This window comes from Mauremys reevesii, linkage group 6 (genome assembly GCF_016161935.1).
Source record: "Mauremys reevesii isolate NIE-2019 linkage group 6, ASM1616193v1, whole genome shotgun sequence".
Taxonomy (NCBI): domain Eukaryota; kingdom Metazoa; phylum Chordata; order Testudines; family Geoemydidae; genus Mauremys; species Mauremys reevesii.
The window spans coordinates 107,061,497-107,077,501 of NC_052628.1; the positions used below are offsets into that span (position 1 = coordinate 107,061,497).

General features: G+C 42.2%; 1 protein-coding gene and 1 pseudogene across 1 annotated transcript; both read right to left on the reverse strand.

Annotated features, from left to right (window-relative positions):
* Positions 1 to 412: 412 nt before the first annotated feature.
* LOC120407301 lies at positions 413 to 912 on the reverse strand (annotated as a pseudogene).
* A 9,482-nt stretch (positions 913 to 10,394) lies between these two features.
* LOC120407541 (interferon beta-like) lies at positions 10,395 to 11,665 on the reverse strand. Its single transcript, XM_039543202.1, has 2 exons — positions 11,092 to 11,665; positions 10,395 to 10,450 (listed from the first exon to the last, which is right to left on the reverse strand). Exons 1-2 carry the CDS (start codon positions 11,663 to 11,665, stop codon positions 10,407 to 10,409), a joined length of 618 nt encoding a protein of 205 aa, XP_039399136.1. The 3' UTR covers positions 10,395 to 10,406.
* Positions 11,666 to 16,005: the final 4,340 nt, after the last annotated feature.

Here is a 16,005-nt window from a genome sequence, read left to right on the forward strand (position 1 = left end):
ACTTATAGAGAAAGACCTTCTAAAAAACATTAAAATGTATTACCAGCACACGAAACCTTAAGTTAAAGTCATTAAGTAAAGACTTGGCACACTACTTCTGAAAGGTTGCCGACCTCTGGTGTAGTGCATAACAGCACCTGATATGTGGGAGATTATGAAGAATTGCAAACCTAAATAATAGTAGAAACACAGAAAAATAAATCCATGTAATTGCAAATCCATTTCCAGCAGATGATGGGAAGAGTCTGAAGCTGCTGCCATGGAAATCAATTGCTATTTGGCCATTGACCCTGTAGAAGAAGGATCAGGCCCTGTATAAGCGGTGTTATAAAATATCTGCTATCTCTGTTCAGTTGGAGTAAATGAATTAATATTAGTGTCACTTATACAAGGAAAAGATTTGTACTGTGTTTTAGTTACTAAGCCTTCTAGTGAGTTTGTCAATCAGTACAAAACATCTGGGTATTTCCACGCAAATGATCTCCCAGGCACACAGGTTGTATTGCTTTTCTGTCAGGAAAGCATCTATCCCCTGAAAGTATTGTTTCACTTTCTGACTGGTGTGCTGGAGGTCCTCACTTTCTGGGTAGGTTAATTCCTTCTCCATCTGTGCCTTCCAACATGCCTCCAGCCGCTGGATTTGCTGGTAAAGTCCACTTTGGAACCTGACTATAGAAGTCCCATCCCAGGCACTTTAGGTGAGGATTTTGCTAAGATGTTGAAAATCTCTTGGAGGATCTCTTGGATTGCCACCTTGGCATTCTCCTTCTGGAACAGTGGGAGTTGGGAAACTTCCTGGGTGGGCTTGAAAGCTGCCCTTTCATGTATGCATCGTGAGGGGAAATTTCCACTCATTTTCTGCAGAAGCTCCACGCTCTCTTGGTTCATTTTCTTCTGCTGGAAGTGAAGCATGGTACAGAGCCAAGATGAGATTTCAGTGGAGAAGAGCAGTACGAGGCAAACAAGCAGCAAACACCTGGAGGTCATGACGATGTCTATACAGCACTTTCCTTTGTGTGGACCCTTGAGCCTGGAGTTTGTTGAGGGTCCTATGTAGATTGTTGCGTCTTTCCTTCATGTCTCTGAATTTAAGTATTTGGTTGGAGAATGTTTCTTTGATCATTTTCTGTTTACATCATTTTCTTTCTTGGAGGTTTCAGAGTTTTTCTTGCTGTTTTCTAGTTTTTACCACGTTTCCTCCTCCTTTTTTTGTGAAAGTGACCACCTATGACAGTACATAACCCTGTTAACTCATGTTGGATCCACACACACACAGCCTTTTTGTCATACATTAATTTTTATAATTTATGAAGATCATCCACAATTCCAAAATGGTACGGAAAAGACCTTCAATTCGTCAGCCGGTGTACTTCCCATTCATAAACTCCTTCATTTGAGAGACAGAAATAGTTTAGGAATATTTAAAGGTTGCTAGACATGGAGGAAGTAAATATGGGAGCAAAGGGTTAGTCCTGCCAAAAATATTGGCAAATCTCAACTTTAACCATTTCTTCCAATTTAGAAGGCACATTTAAAATGTAGACAGCACAAACCATTGGTATTTCCCTTCTGTGAAACCACAGGAGCTAGAATGCTCTGAGAAAATGAAACCTTAACTCATTGTTTATTTCCAGATCTTTATATGTATACTGTAGCTGATGAGTAGTTGCAGTTGGAAGGTGTGAATATCATGTCCTGTTGATCACTGCAATAGTGATAATAGTGAAAAATTGAGACTAATTTATAAAACAGGATGAGCAATTAGTATAGTAACATGCTAGAGAGGTACCCACATGGATGACTATGATTTACAATGTGGTCAGAAGGAGGTTATGCAGAGAAGTCCCATTATGTATTTTTTACCAATTATGTCCCTGGGATGAAAGAATTCAAATAATTAAAAAAAAAATCAAATTCAAGGCCAGTGGGGGGCCCGCCGATGGCCGCAATTTAAAAATGATAAAAATGCATGTGAGCACAGGCTTAATATGGGCGGGGGGGTAGTGCGTATATTGTGGGTAGGTGCTGGATACATACCCTCTTCCCCCACCAAAATCAAATCAGGTTTGTATGTGAGTGCACACAAACCAGATTGACGGGGTATGGGCAGGCTAATTACAAACTAATTTAACTGGTGTGTGTTAAGGAGTGCATGCAATCTGGATTACTAGGGAGGAGGGCACCAATCTAGCTTCTTCCAACATGACCATCTCCTACATTACACATACAGAACAAGAAGTTTTTTGGGGGGAAATGTAACCTGATAAAAAAGAGAAGAAGAAAAGGAAGCAGCGTTCAGGTGTGGTGTGTGGTCTGTTAGAATGGAAAGTCTAATGATCATTCAGTAATTGTTTTTAATATGGAAGTACTGCATACTGGGACACTGAGTATTTAAATATGTTCCCAACTGGAAGCACTAACATCAGTGGACTGGGTCATATACTTTGTTAGTCACGTGCATATGTACTCTATGGAACTGGGGCTTTAAGGCTGAACAATTACAGGTTTTTTTTCTGTTCTCCATTTATTTATTATTTTTTGTTTAAATAGGTATTTAATACAAACCACTACCACTCTAGGTTGCCATTTTGTATAAAATAATACTTTATTTATAAATAAGAAATATCTTTGTAAAATACATAAACAAGAGCAATAAATAAATAATTGACTTCCATAAATATCGTGTTACAAATAAATAGTAGCAACATCTTTTAAAATTCCACTGCATCTCATTTCACATGATGTATAAAATATCAATAGATAGTACTTCTAAAATTTTTGGTTTCCAAACTGCTTTGTGAGTTTGTCCTATAATTGAAAATTTTCTAATTCCCCTTGGATTCTCTTGCCAGTGCTGAGGCTGAATTGCTTCTCTGTTAGGAAATAATTGCTATCTTTTCATCCTCACAAGCTCTAGGTTATAGAATATCAGGGTTGGAAGGGACCTCAGGAGGTCATCTAGTCCAACCCCCTGCTCAAAGCAGGACCAATCCCCAGACAGATTTTTTGCCCCAGATCCCTAAATGGCCCCCTCAAGGATTGAACTCACAACGCTGGGTTTAATAGGCCAATGCTCAAACCACTGAACTACCCCTCCCCCCAGGTCCTTTCTTCCTGGTCATAGAATCCCATTTCCTATCATTGCAACTAAACATGTCTCCAGATGCCCAACTTGCTGATGAGTCTAGGTTGGAATCTCTGAATGAAAGTCCCACCTCAGGTAGCTTGGGAGAGATTTTTTGCAAAAGCAGCAGGAAATGTGTTGGAAGATTTTTCTGGATTGTCACCTGGGCATTTTCCTTCAGGGACACTCAGGGCTTGAGAACCTCTTGGGACCACCCAAAATCTCTCTCTTCATTCTAACATTATAGCATTTTTCTTTGGAAGTTGTTCTGGTCCACATTTGTTCTGCTGTTATACTGTCGTTATACTGCATGTTAGGGTTCAGAGATGAGATTTGATCAGAGAAGAGTTGAACCACATACATATACAGCAAACACATAATGTCAGCAATGTTAAAGGACCAATCCTTTCTTTTAAAATTCTTAATTGTCTCGTAACTTTTTTGCATCAATATCCTTCATTCATAACGGTTTTCAAGTACATAAAAGGTTGCTGCAAGGAGGTAGGAGGGAGAAAAATTCTTCTCCTTAATCTCTGAGGATAGGACAAGAAGCAATGGACTTAAATTGGAGGAGGGGTGGTTTAGATTAGCTATTAGGACAATTTTCCTAACTGTCAGGGTGCTAAAGCACTGGAATAAATTGCAGAGGGAGGTTGTGGAATCTCCGTCATTGGAGATTTTTAAGAGCAGGTTAGACACACACACCTCTCCTGGATGGCCTAGATAATATTTAGTCCTGCCATGAGGGGACTGGACTAGATGATCTCTTGAGGTCCCTTCCAGTCCTCTGATTCTATGATTTTGCATTTTAAACACTGAGTAAATGAACAGAATATTATCACATAAAATGTAATTTGTGCAGTTGCAATTTCATAATAGGGAGTCAGTTGCATAATGCAAGGTCAAGCATTATGGAGTGTAACAAGTCACTGTGGGAATAATCAGCAAAGAGGAGGGATTCCACTGCATCCTTCTGTTTTAACCTCAGTAGTTGCAGCATCCGGAGCTGAAATGAAATGGGAATTGGTTGAAACACAAAAGGGAAAAATATAATTTCCATTGTATTAATCTCAATTACTTAAATGAAAATATCATTTCTTCACATCAGAATCTCATAAGTCTTTTAGTATGTTCATATTTTTTATAAATAGATTGAGGAAGCTTCCCAAGCCTTGGAATACAAGACATAGTTCTCATGAGGACAGATGAATGAATAGAAAAATGATAATCATAGAAATACACTACATATGTAACTGTCAGAGTACTTGGGCGGAGGTGCGAGGGGGAATATCACTACTTGATGACCAAAGTATTGGTGAGGTGGATAAGGATTCCAGATATGTGTACTTCGTTGCATGGTCTGCCAATTACCTACTGCAAACAGCACCTGATAGGTAGGAGATTGTGAAGATGTGCAAAAATAAATAATAGTAGAAACAGAGAAAAATAAATCCATGTTCCTGAAAATCCATTTCTAGTACAGGACAGGAAGAGCCTAAAGCTGCTGCTATGGAAATCAGTTGCTATTTGGCCACTAATCCTATAGAAGAAGGATCAGGCCCTATATAAGCAGAGTTATAAAATATCCACTATCTCTGTTCAGCTGTATAATTGACACTAATGTTAGCAGCCGAGCTCCATCCTCTTTGGAACCCCCTTCAGGTAGCTGAAGGCTGCTATCAAATCCCCCCCTCACTCTTCTCTTCTGCAGACTAAACAAGCCCCGTTCCCTCAGCCTGTCCTCGTAAGTCATGTGCTCCAGCCCCCTGATCATTTTTGCTGCCCTCTGTGGGACTCTCTCCAATTTGTCCACATCCTTTCTGTAGTGAGGGGCCCAAAACTGGATGCAGTACTCCAGATGTGGCCTCACCAGTGCCGAATAGAAGGGAATAATCACTTCCCTCAATCTGCTGACAATACTCCTACTAATGCAGCCCAATATGCCGTTAGCCTTCTTGGCAACAAGGGCACACTACTGACTCATATCCAGGTTCTTGTCCACTATAATCCCCAGGTCCTTTTCTGCAGAACTGCTGCTTAGTCAGTTAGTTCCCAGCCTGTAGCAGTGCATGGGATTCTTCTGTCCTAAGTGCAGGACTCTGCACTTGTCCTTGTTGAACCTCATCAGATTTCTTTTGGCCCAATCCTCCAATTTGTCCAGGTCACTCTGGACCCTATCCCTAACCTCCAGCATATCTACCTCTCCCGCCCAGCTTAGTGTCATCTGTGAACTTGCTGAAGGTGCAATCTATCCCATCATCCGGATCGTTAATAAAGATGTTGAACAAAACTGAAGTCATGCTTTGTATTTTTATCAGGCATGTCCCTTGGTTGTAATTGTCGAAGAAAAACTCAGTTCTCGCTTTTTGTTTAGATGCAGCAAAATTAAATACTTTATTATTTCTCCAGTAATTACCATGGAGGGAGAGAGTGCCATAGGACACAGGGTCCTGGACAGGTCTCTCAACTGGTAAACAATTACATCAAGCCTTTATACCATTATTTCAGACGATTTCTAGCAATAATACAGACAGTAAAAAGCAACAAATACATTTTGTTTATACATAAGCTTTTCTGCTATCTCACTAGAAAAACAAGACTGCAAGACTGCACATTGCAAGGTCGTAATAACTTTCACACAATTCACTCTGTCTTACATTATCTTGCTTCCTCACGTCACCAGGGTCACAGTTAACCTAACTCATGCTAACTAACATTCATTAAGATCTCTTCAAAACCTTGTTAATTATTTACTGGCTTCCACATAATAATTCAAATAATTTTTAAAAATTCAGAATCCATGTTCACCATTTTTACTGGTTCCTTCTCTTTTAACTTTTGCTTTCCCCTTGGCGTAGGCAGGGAAACCCTTCTCCTTTGTTTAAACCTCTTCATTTCCTGTGGTCACGTTTCATTTTCTGGTTCTCTTTCCCTAGCACAGACTGTGCTGGACTTTTCCATCATGTCAGGAAAATTGTGTTTTCATTCAAAAAGAAAACTATTTTAACTGACATTAGAAAGGAAAAAATCACATGAAGAAACCATGAAAACATTTCTGTGCATATTAATTTGGTTAGCGCCTCCCAACTATTCCTGCACTTTTTGCAAGAAATTTCAGATTTTTGCATCAGCGACATGAACATTTCTGTAAAGCAGAGCAAGCAGACTTAGCAGAGCCCCCAGATCATCATGGGCTATGCTCCCCAGTTTCTGGTTACTTTCTGTGGGTGTTGGGGAGGTGTATTCCACACCAGGGTGAAGTCTAGGGGAAGATGTTGAGGCGAGAGGGAAATAAGTCGTGTGAATACGACGGCAGGCTAAGGTAACAAAGTAAACACAGGATACTGGGGCGGGGGAGCCAAATCATCTCTTTCAGTAAATCCGTATGGTAACAGCCACAGGTTCCGGCTTCCTCCAGGCCCCCAGGGTGCTCAACCGCCCCCCCGCTCTGCCCTCGGCCCCACCCCCACCCGCCCACTTCCCACAAGCTCCCACCCCTGCCCCGCCTCTTCCTGCCTAGGCTCCTCCCCGAGTCCTGCCCTCACCCCTTCCCCAAACCCCTGCCCTGCCTCTTCCCATCCTCACACCACTCCTGCCCTGCCTCTTCCCACCCACTTCTGCCCCTCCTCTGAGTGTGCCCCATCCCCGCTCCTCCCCCTTCCCAGCACCTCCTGCACGCGGTGGAACAGCTGATTGTGGTGGGTGGGAGGTGTTGGGAGGGAGGGGGAGGAATTGATCAGCAGGGCTGCTGGCGGCTGGGAGGCACAGGGGGGAAGGGAGGGAGCTGGCTGCTGGTGGGTCCTAAGCACCCACTAATTTTTTTTCATTTTTTCAGCCCTGGAGCACCCACAGAGCTGGCGCCTATGGTAACAGCAATTCAGGGGTGCTGGAACAATTTTTATAGTGGGGGATGCTGAAAGCCATTGAACAAAAGTGTGAACCCCATATATGATGGAAACCGTGCATTCGCTTCCTAATATTACCTCATGCTGGGCACCCCAGTGCCCCTGCTTCCAGCTCCCCTGCAGCATGTATGCAAACAGCTAGTCTATTGTTTGAGGAAAGTTAGTTACAAACTGCTCAGAGCCTGCTGCAGAGGATCCGTGCAGAGATAGAGCCCTCTGCATGTGACTCTTACCTGTGCCCCATGGAAGTGAGATGAGGGGCCAGAGAGTAAGATGCTTTTGCACATAGTTCCCTCTTGGGCTGTTCTTCGTACAGTTATGATCCACGTGGGGGGCCTTTAGCGAGCAGACGCGCATTGGGCTCTGGCAGTTAGTTCGCAACATCAGCGGCACAAAAATTACAATATGTAGAAAGACCTTGTGTTCTGTACAGAAACCAGAGCCTCATCTGTTTCTGTGATGAAAGCTGGAGACAAACCTGTCACTATTTCCTCCCTGCCGACCAGGGGAAGGATGAGGGAGAGCTTAAGTGGGGATCTGTTAGTAGCATATCCCGCCCTGTTTATCCCCCTGTGGTTGGCTTTCCCACAGGAAGGCCGAAAATCATAGATGATAGAAATCATCAAATGGCTCCTTAAAGAAATGAATTGATTCTTCCATGTAGCACAGCTTAAAAACAGTGTGATGGAATGATTGTCAGGAGGTTCCCCTCTGCACGCTAGGGGTAATGAATTAGTTAGACCTTGAAGAAGAATTTGTACGGCTACCACATGCTCTGTTACTGCCGCGTACCCCCAGGGAGGGGGATACATTTTGGAGGTTGTGAACCAATCTGTTTATAATCCTTGACTTGTTTATATAGTGTGGTTTTTTGTTTTGTTTTTGTTTGGCTCTCATTTTCATGTAATTGTGTTTTGTCAATATAACCTGTAGGCTTCAACTCCACCAAAGAATGAATGAAGGCAGAGAGACTTGAGCAGGAAAGAACTACCACCACTGATAGGCACAGCTACTGAAAAAGCCTCCACCATAAGAAAGAATAGACATTTATTTTAAGAGTTAACTCTTTGTTCATGCCTCTAAACCCCAAATTGAGGTTCATGTATCAGTGGTGCACATGAAGGACCTGATGTACATTCCTAGTACTGAAATTACTATAAATGCATTCCTAGTACTACTTTTCTTTGTGAGCATTTGCTGTACCTGCCACGAAGGTGTTACCTGATCTCGAATAGGTGGGGAAATGGTCCACAGAACAATTTTTGTAAGATTAGGCCCACATCATAAACTGTTTTAGAACCCCAGAGGAAAGACAAGCAAAGGCTTCTGCAGTGGCACCATCTGTTGACTTTGAATGTACAGAGGCTCCTATTTTCGGTTGCATTATAAAGTTTTAGCAACTCTGTATTTTTGTTGCATTTCCAGTAGGGAATATGTTCTTGCTTTTTTCCCTAAAGGCAGATTGACAATCATTGTGAGAATTCACACACAATTTGTTTTTATACTATTTGAACATTTAATGTAGTGGCTGTTTGATTTCTTTTAAAAACTTTTAAATAAGAAATCTCCGGATTTAGTGTCTGGTTTAAATTTGTCCTAGGCAGTGCTAGAATGCCTAGTAGTGCTTCAGAATACTATCTACGTACCCAGATTTGGCGGAGAGGCAGATCCTTGCTAGGTCTGGTCTAATGGCTAGTTTTGTTTTGTTTTGTTTTTCAAATAATTTTTATTTTTTAGTCATTATTCACATTACAACTGAAATTTTGATGCACGGTGCTCATAAAACTGGTGGTTGTTGGTGGAACATGCAGTCCATGAGCATGTGCTTGTTTTGGGGGCAGTAGGGGGAGGGCAAAAGGTGTAGCCCCAGGTGCTACAAACCTTAGCAGGAGGGATTGGGTACATGCAAGCTTGATTGATGTCATTTGTGAGGCAAGTGTATCTAAGTCGTCTGACTGGAGGGGGAAAATTAGGCCCACGCGTCTGAAAGGTGGTGGATAGGGAGACTGAGTATATGGAAACCTGACTAATTGGGAGGAAGTTCACACACATCTCATTAGTGGGAGAGAGAGGCAAGCATTTTTGTATCATGACAACCTGAAGTCTTCCCCTCGGAATGCTAATCTCTCTATCACCCTTTTAAGTGACCCTTAGAAACCAGCCTATTTCATCACAATCAGCTACTGAACCATACACCACAGCTACAAGTGCTGGGGGAAAAAATATCATGAATGTGGAGAAATGCAAAAGCTGCAGAACTGAGGTTGTGGTTTGTGGTCTGTTGGAGTGGTAAAATTAATTACCAGGCCTATTTTCCTCTGGAGTCACTTCTGAATCAGGGTTTATGTTTACAAGGTACTTCTGCACGTGAACATAAGACTCGTGCACTTAACCTTAGGTAAATGTTGACAAGTCCTTTGCTGAACTGGAGTCTTAAGGCAGAACAAGATCAGATTTTTATTAGGTCTTTGCTTTTTTAAATACATAATAATACAAATCACTACTGCGGTAGGCTGCTATTTTGTATAAATAAATGTTTATAAATATTATAAAATAGTCTGAAAATGATAAATGAGAGTAATAAATAAATATTATCAATAAATAAAAGTAGATCAACACCAAAATACTGTTACAAATCCAGTAAAATTATCTGAAAATATTTTCACCGTGCAGGAGGAGGATATATAGTCTCACTAGTTTATAATTCCAGTGCACTTAATTATACATGACCTAGAATTTGGAGTGCTGTTGTTTGCTTTGTATCCTTGCAGCAAAACAGGCCTCCAGGAGCTCCATTTGCTTATGAGTCCGTGTTCAGATCTTTGAATGGGATTGTCATTCGAGGCAGCTAGGGAAGGAATGTGGCACGAGATGTAGCAAATCTGTTCAAGGATTTTCTGGATGGCCACTTGACAGTCTATCTCTGCCAAGGCTTGAGAACCTTTTGGGGCCACATAAAGTCTCTCTCTTCTTTCTGACTTTACAGGAAAATTATCCTTCCGTTTTGTTTGGAAGTTGACCTGGTTCACATTTGTTATGCTGAAGCGAAGCCAGTTACAGTTCAGAGGTGAGATTTCATTTTTAACAGTAGCCCAAGGGAAATTCTGAGCAAACGCGTAACATCAATGATTTGGAAATTGTAAGGTTTTTCTCCTTCCGTTCAAACACTATGTTGTCTTCTGGCATATTTTCAGCAATATCTTTTGTTTTACATTTTCTCATGTGAGTAAATCAATCTGGTAATGGCAAGAAGTATATAAATTGTGCAATTGGAGTGTTGTAGGAGGAGTTTAATGCAAGACAGACTGATAAGAATCTGGAAAGGAACTGCTTGTAGAATCAATTTAGAGACGCACCACTCCAGTGGAGGTGTAGTTTCATTCAGCTGTTTTCATAACATCATTACACGAAGCATCACGTGCTGAAATGAAAAAGGGGAATAGTTCAAACATGGAGAGTTTCAAATATCAAATATAGACCATCTTTTTCTAACCAGATGTCAAATCATAAATCCTGAGCCTTACTGCACATATGATCTTGTGAAAGGTTTTTTTTTTTCCGGTACCAAAATGGTTGAAGTGTAGAGGTAAACAGAACAAAGAAAAGCACAATAAGTAGCCTTGGCCAGCCCTATGTGCAGAAGTAACTGGCAGAATTAGATGGTGGGATAGAAGTGTGTGCCCACAGACCATCCATTTTCTGGTGTCCTGATTGGAATTTTCTCTTACTAGGCAGTTGTTACTAGGCTAAGATGCTTACTGGGCAAAGTTCTATTTGGTATGGTTAATTCTCAAAGGATGATATTTTGTCATTAGTTAACAGTTATGATATATTTCTATATTTTTCATATAGAATATTGTGTGTGCAGTAGCACTAACCTATATGCTACTCTAAAACGGTTTTATTAACATGAGTTTGAAATAGTAATTTTACCCATACAGCTATGGGAGAAAGATTGGGCCCTATTAATAATAAGAATTATAAAATTATGACCATCTCTCTTCAGCTGTTTTATTCATATAATATTGGAGTTTTTCTAGGAAAAAAACAAATATATGGTACCTTCATTTTCAAGTCTTTTTGTGAGTATGTTGAGAATGAGAAAACATCTGGATATTTCCACACGGATGATCTCCCAGGCACACCGGCTATATTGCTTTTCTTTCAGGAAATCGTCTATTGTCTGGAAGTATCTCTTCAGTTTCAGGCTGCTGAGCAGCAGGGTCTCGTTTCCTGAGTGGGTTATTTCCTTTTCCATCTCAGCACTCAAACACGTCTCCAGCTTCTCAATCTGCTGGTGAAGTCCATTTTGGAATTCCTTTATGGAAGTCCCATCCCAGGCAGCTTGGGTGAGATTGTTGTTAAAGATATGGAAGAGCTCTTGGAGGATCTGCTGGATGGCTACCTTGGCATTCTCTTGCTGGGACAATGGGATCTTGAGGATATCTCTGGGCTTGAAAGCTGTCCTTTCATTTAAACACTGGAAGGGAAAGTTTCCACCCATTTTCTCCAGACGCTCTAAGCTCTCACTGTTCATTCTGGTTTGTAGAACATGAAGCCTGTTACAGTCCAGACATGAGATTTCACTGGAGAAGAGCAGCAGGAGGCAAAATTGCAGCAAACTCCTGCTGATCATGATGATGTCTTAGATTCCCTCTGTTTGTGCAGAACGTGAGCAACTGGTGCCTGTTCAAGGTCTTTCGTAGAATTCTGTGTTTTCGACCCATGTCTCTTGAATTTAAGTGTTATGTAGGAGAGTTGTTTTTCTTTCATCACTTTCTAGTTTTCAAGGTATTTGGTGCCTGAGGTTTTTACTTTCAGTTTCCTACTTTTTATTTAAGGAAGTGAACAAACAATCGGAAGAACAAAACTGAAGAGTCCCTTTTTAAATATCAATAAAACCCTACATTTCTTTCCTTAGGTTCCCCCCTTCCCCATTAGATAAAGAAAATGTAAAGGGTAAGAAGGGTGATGATTAACAGTTGTCATACATACAGGTTAGAGTAGGGACCTGTCTGTCTACTCCCAAGTACCTGTAGCTAGCACTGTTAGGTATGAATGTCTGTTACCTTAGTGCATTGAAGTGATAACAATGAATTTGGGAAGATGCGGGGAGGGGGCGAGTAATGCAGAGCTTCTTTTTGCCAGACCCTGCAGGTAAGAGCAGTGCAGTGATGTGTAAAGCTGCTGTTCCTTCACTTTGCCAGCAGATGGAAAACTTTCCCTATCTACAAAAAGAACAGGAGTCCTTGTGGCACCTTAGAGACTAACAAATTTAACTGGCATAAGCTTTCGTGCCCAAATAAATTTGTTAGTCTCTAAGGTGCCACAAGGACTCCTCATTCTTTTTGCTGATACAGACTAACACGGCTACAACTCTGAAACCTTTCCCTATCTGGTGTGACACTGAAAATCATAAAATCCTGCTATGCTCTAGCTGTCTCCTTCCTTCCTTCCAAGCTTTCCAAGGGACCTCTGAAAATTTGATCAGGCGTGGAAAGAATTCCTGTGGGAGACTGGGGCCAGACAACTATTAATCTCACGCAATTTCCTGGCCATTTGAAAGATGAGGGAGGAAAAACCTTGTGTGTAAGGATTACCAGGGGATGGACAGAGGGCACCGAGAAACTGGGAGCTCTACTTAGGAACCTGACACCAGCTGTGATAAAGCAGAGGAACAGGTTTGGTTGAATTGTATGAACATGTTATCTTGTTGGGCACTTCTGAGTACTGTAGTTCCCAGGGATGTAGTGTAGTGACATAGACGGGAGTTGTCCAAAAAGATGATGTGGTAGGTAATAAATATGCTAGAGAGCCTGACATAAATGAATGAGGTTTATAGTTTCAAATGTGATTTGACTTTTCACCATTTGTGCTTTTTTTCTTATTTCAATGTGTTGTTTTTTTTTCTGGTCTTAAACACTGAAACTGAAGTGGTCTCTTGAATGAGCAACACATTCTGTAGCAAGTTTCCCTTTCTGGTTTTCATGTCATAGCACTAGGCTGCCATGTTGGAGTTTCCATCAGTAAAGGGGGAATGGTTTTCAATCCATTGATATTAATTTTTAAAAAGGAAAGGGAGAAAACGTAAGAATATTTTGGTTTATTAGTTCTGTCACATCTCACTCCCCCCATCTCCTCACATGCTTTCTTTTATCATCATACAGAGTTTGTGCCCAAACTACTTGGAAATGTTTCTTTAAAGAATGAAGTTTATTGTATATAAATATACTGTATACAGGACCCAACACTTGTACATCTTAGTCTCCCATGGGAGTTCTGGGTGCGCATTTTGTGGCAAATTGAAGCTTAGGAGGGAATATTTAAAAGAGAGAAATTTAAAAAGCTGAACCATAACAAGAAAAGCTAAAGTAAGAAAGCAATGGAAGTAAAGACACCGTCTTTCAGTATATTTGCATCAGCAATTAGCCTGTTTTCTGGGAAAGATTAGATGCAGACTCAGCTGGGTGAAATATTTGCTAGAATTTGATGAAATAGTGTATATTTAAATTTCAATTAAAAAGAGCAGAAAACTTTTCTGGGATTTTTTTTCCCTTTATATGTCAACCATCTTTATTTGTATGCATAATTAGATTAATTTGGCTCCCTTATCTGCAAATCTGCAAATAAATTCAGATTTTGTTAATGTGTTTATTTAATATTTAATTTGCTTTGACTATTCCCTATTCATAATTTACTGCTTGTTCTGTATGATGATTCACTTAAGTCAATGTAATTATGTCTCTTCTCTGATTGAATTTGAAGGCAACCAGAACTGCTTTCAAGATGGCTTTTCTGGAGAGAATCCTCTTTAAAATGCATATTTACAGAAGTACTTGTTAAAATTTGTCTTTACCCAAATGTTCTTTTCTAACAAACTCACATGTACAAATATTTCTGAAAATGTTTACAAAGGGCCAAACATTTTTCATAAATGTTTAATAAGTCAGATGTTTAGGCTATGGCTGAAATTTGTTGTGTAGTGCTGTTATTGACTGATAGTGTTCTGGAGAGCTATCTTCGTACTCAAAATGTGGTAGAGAAGTGGATCCTCACTAGATCTGATCCAACAGGCAGTTTTATTACCATATTTTTAAATGTTGGAGGTAGGGTAATTTTTAGTCAATACCTGTGTTTTGTCAATATAAATGATGAACTGCAACAGAAGGATGCAGGATGGCCCCAAGTGACTGTGATCCAGGCCCATAAAATGGCTTGAACTGTGGAGGAAACTGAGGCAGGGAGTTTCATGTCGGGTTTACTATTTTTGTGTCCTTCAGAAAAGAGCAATAGAGTGTTAGAATCCTGTGCAAAGTGCCTGGGTGTTCTAGGCTCACCTACCATATGGTCCTTTGAAGAGGTAAACAAGAAGGCTCACACCTATAGATGTACTTCTGGTAGAAGACATGTTAAGCTGTGAAAATATTTTGGGGGTCATGCTGGTCCTGAAGGCTGAAGGCTGATGAGCTGCAGGGCTCTATTTCCAGGAAGAGGTAATAGAGTGAGAGTCAAGGCCTAGGAAATGTGCCAGGGAGGCCAAGGGAAGAAACAGGGCTGCCAGGGAAGCTGAAAGTTCAAGCGGGGTTCAGTGTCTGGTGAGCTACCAAGAGGGGGGCCCAGGGAGATTTGTGATATGGGGATAAATGGGCTCATGCCTACAAGCCTGGGGGATGAAATTTGTGAGCTGAGTGACAGAGATAGGGATAGGTGCATGCAAGCCTGATTGATGGAGGGGGGTAAAGCAGGCTCTCACAAGCTTCATTAGTGGGGGAGAGAGAAGGGGCACCCTGAAACCTGCTTGATGGTGGGGATTTGAAGGGCTGATGGCTGCGGCAACCTGTATGGAACTGAGAGGGAGGAGCACCGGTTGCAGGAGGGATGTTTAGAGGTGGCACTGGGAAGCCAGTCTGTGTGCACATTGCTGTAACTGCAGATAGCATTCCAGCCATCAGGGAGTCCCCACAGGTTCATACCCTGTATGTGGTATATGAAAGGGTTGCATGCCAAACTGATTGATGGTGAGGGGAGATGGCTGTGCTTATGCAAATTTCATTTGTTTGAGAGGGGGAGGGGCAAGCAAGCCAGGTTGGTGCAGGGGAGTGAACGCAAATCTAATCTGGGAGATGTGTGTGTGTGTGGGGGGGGGGGGGTATGAAAATGTGAGTGGTGGTGGTGGTGGTTGGTGGTAAACACAAGCCTGATTACTGCATGGATGCATGCAGTTGGGGGGAGATGGGAGTAGCCAGGCAAATGCAAACCTGACTGAGGGAAGTGAGGGAGGGCAGGGCCGCGCCGCCCGGGGCGGGGGAGGGGGCAAGTGGGGCAATTTGCCCCGGGCCCCACAGGGGCCTCCACGAGAGGTTTTTTGAGGCCCCCGGAGCGGGATCCTTCACTCGCTCCGGGGGCCCCGGAAAACTCTCACGGGGCCCAGGGCCCCGGATCTTCTTCCACTCCAGGTCTTCGGCGGCGGGAGGTCCTTCCGCTCCGGGGCAGAAGGACCCCCCGCCGCCGAAATACCGCCGAAGCGGGGGCCCCCCGCCGCTGAAGACCCCAGGCCCCCTGTATCCTCTGGGCGCCCTGGGGGAGGGTGCACTTGACCCAGCTATCGGGAGCTATGCTGTCTGGCACACAAGGATGAATTTAGCCTAGTCTGGGCACATACAAAGGAGTCAGCTGCGGGGAAGGAGAAGACATGCAAATCTGCTGGGAATGCGTGTGGGCACACACTTAGAGGGGGTCGATTGCTTGTAAATATATCGTGGAGACGTGCTGGATACATGGAATCGTAATTGATTTTAGGTTGGGGGTGTGAATGCAGGCTAACCTGATTTTGCGGGGACATAGATAGGCTGGTTACAAATGAGTTTAATTGGTGTGTTTTTTGGCAGGGCATGCAAACTTGACTGGTGGGGAGAGAACACCAAACTAGCCGCTCCTTACATAACCATCTTCTACACCAACCATCCACAACTACCG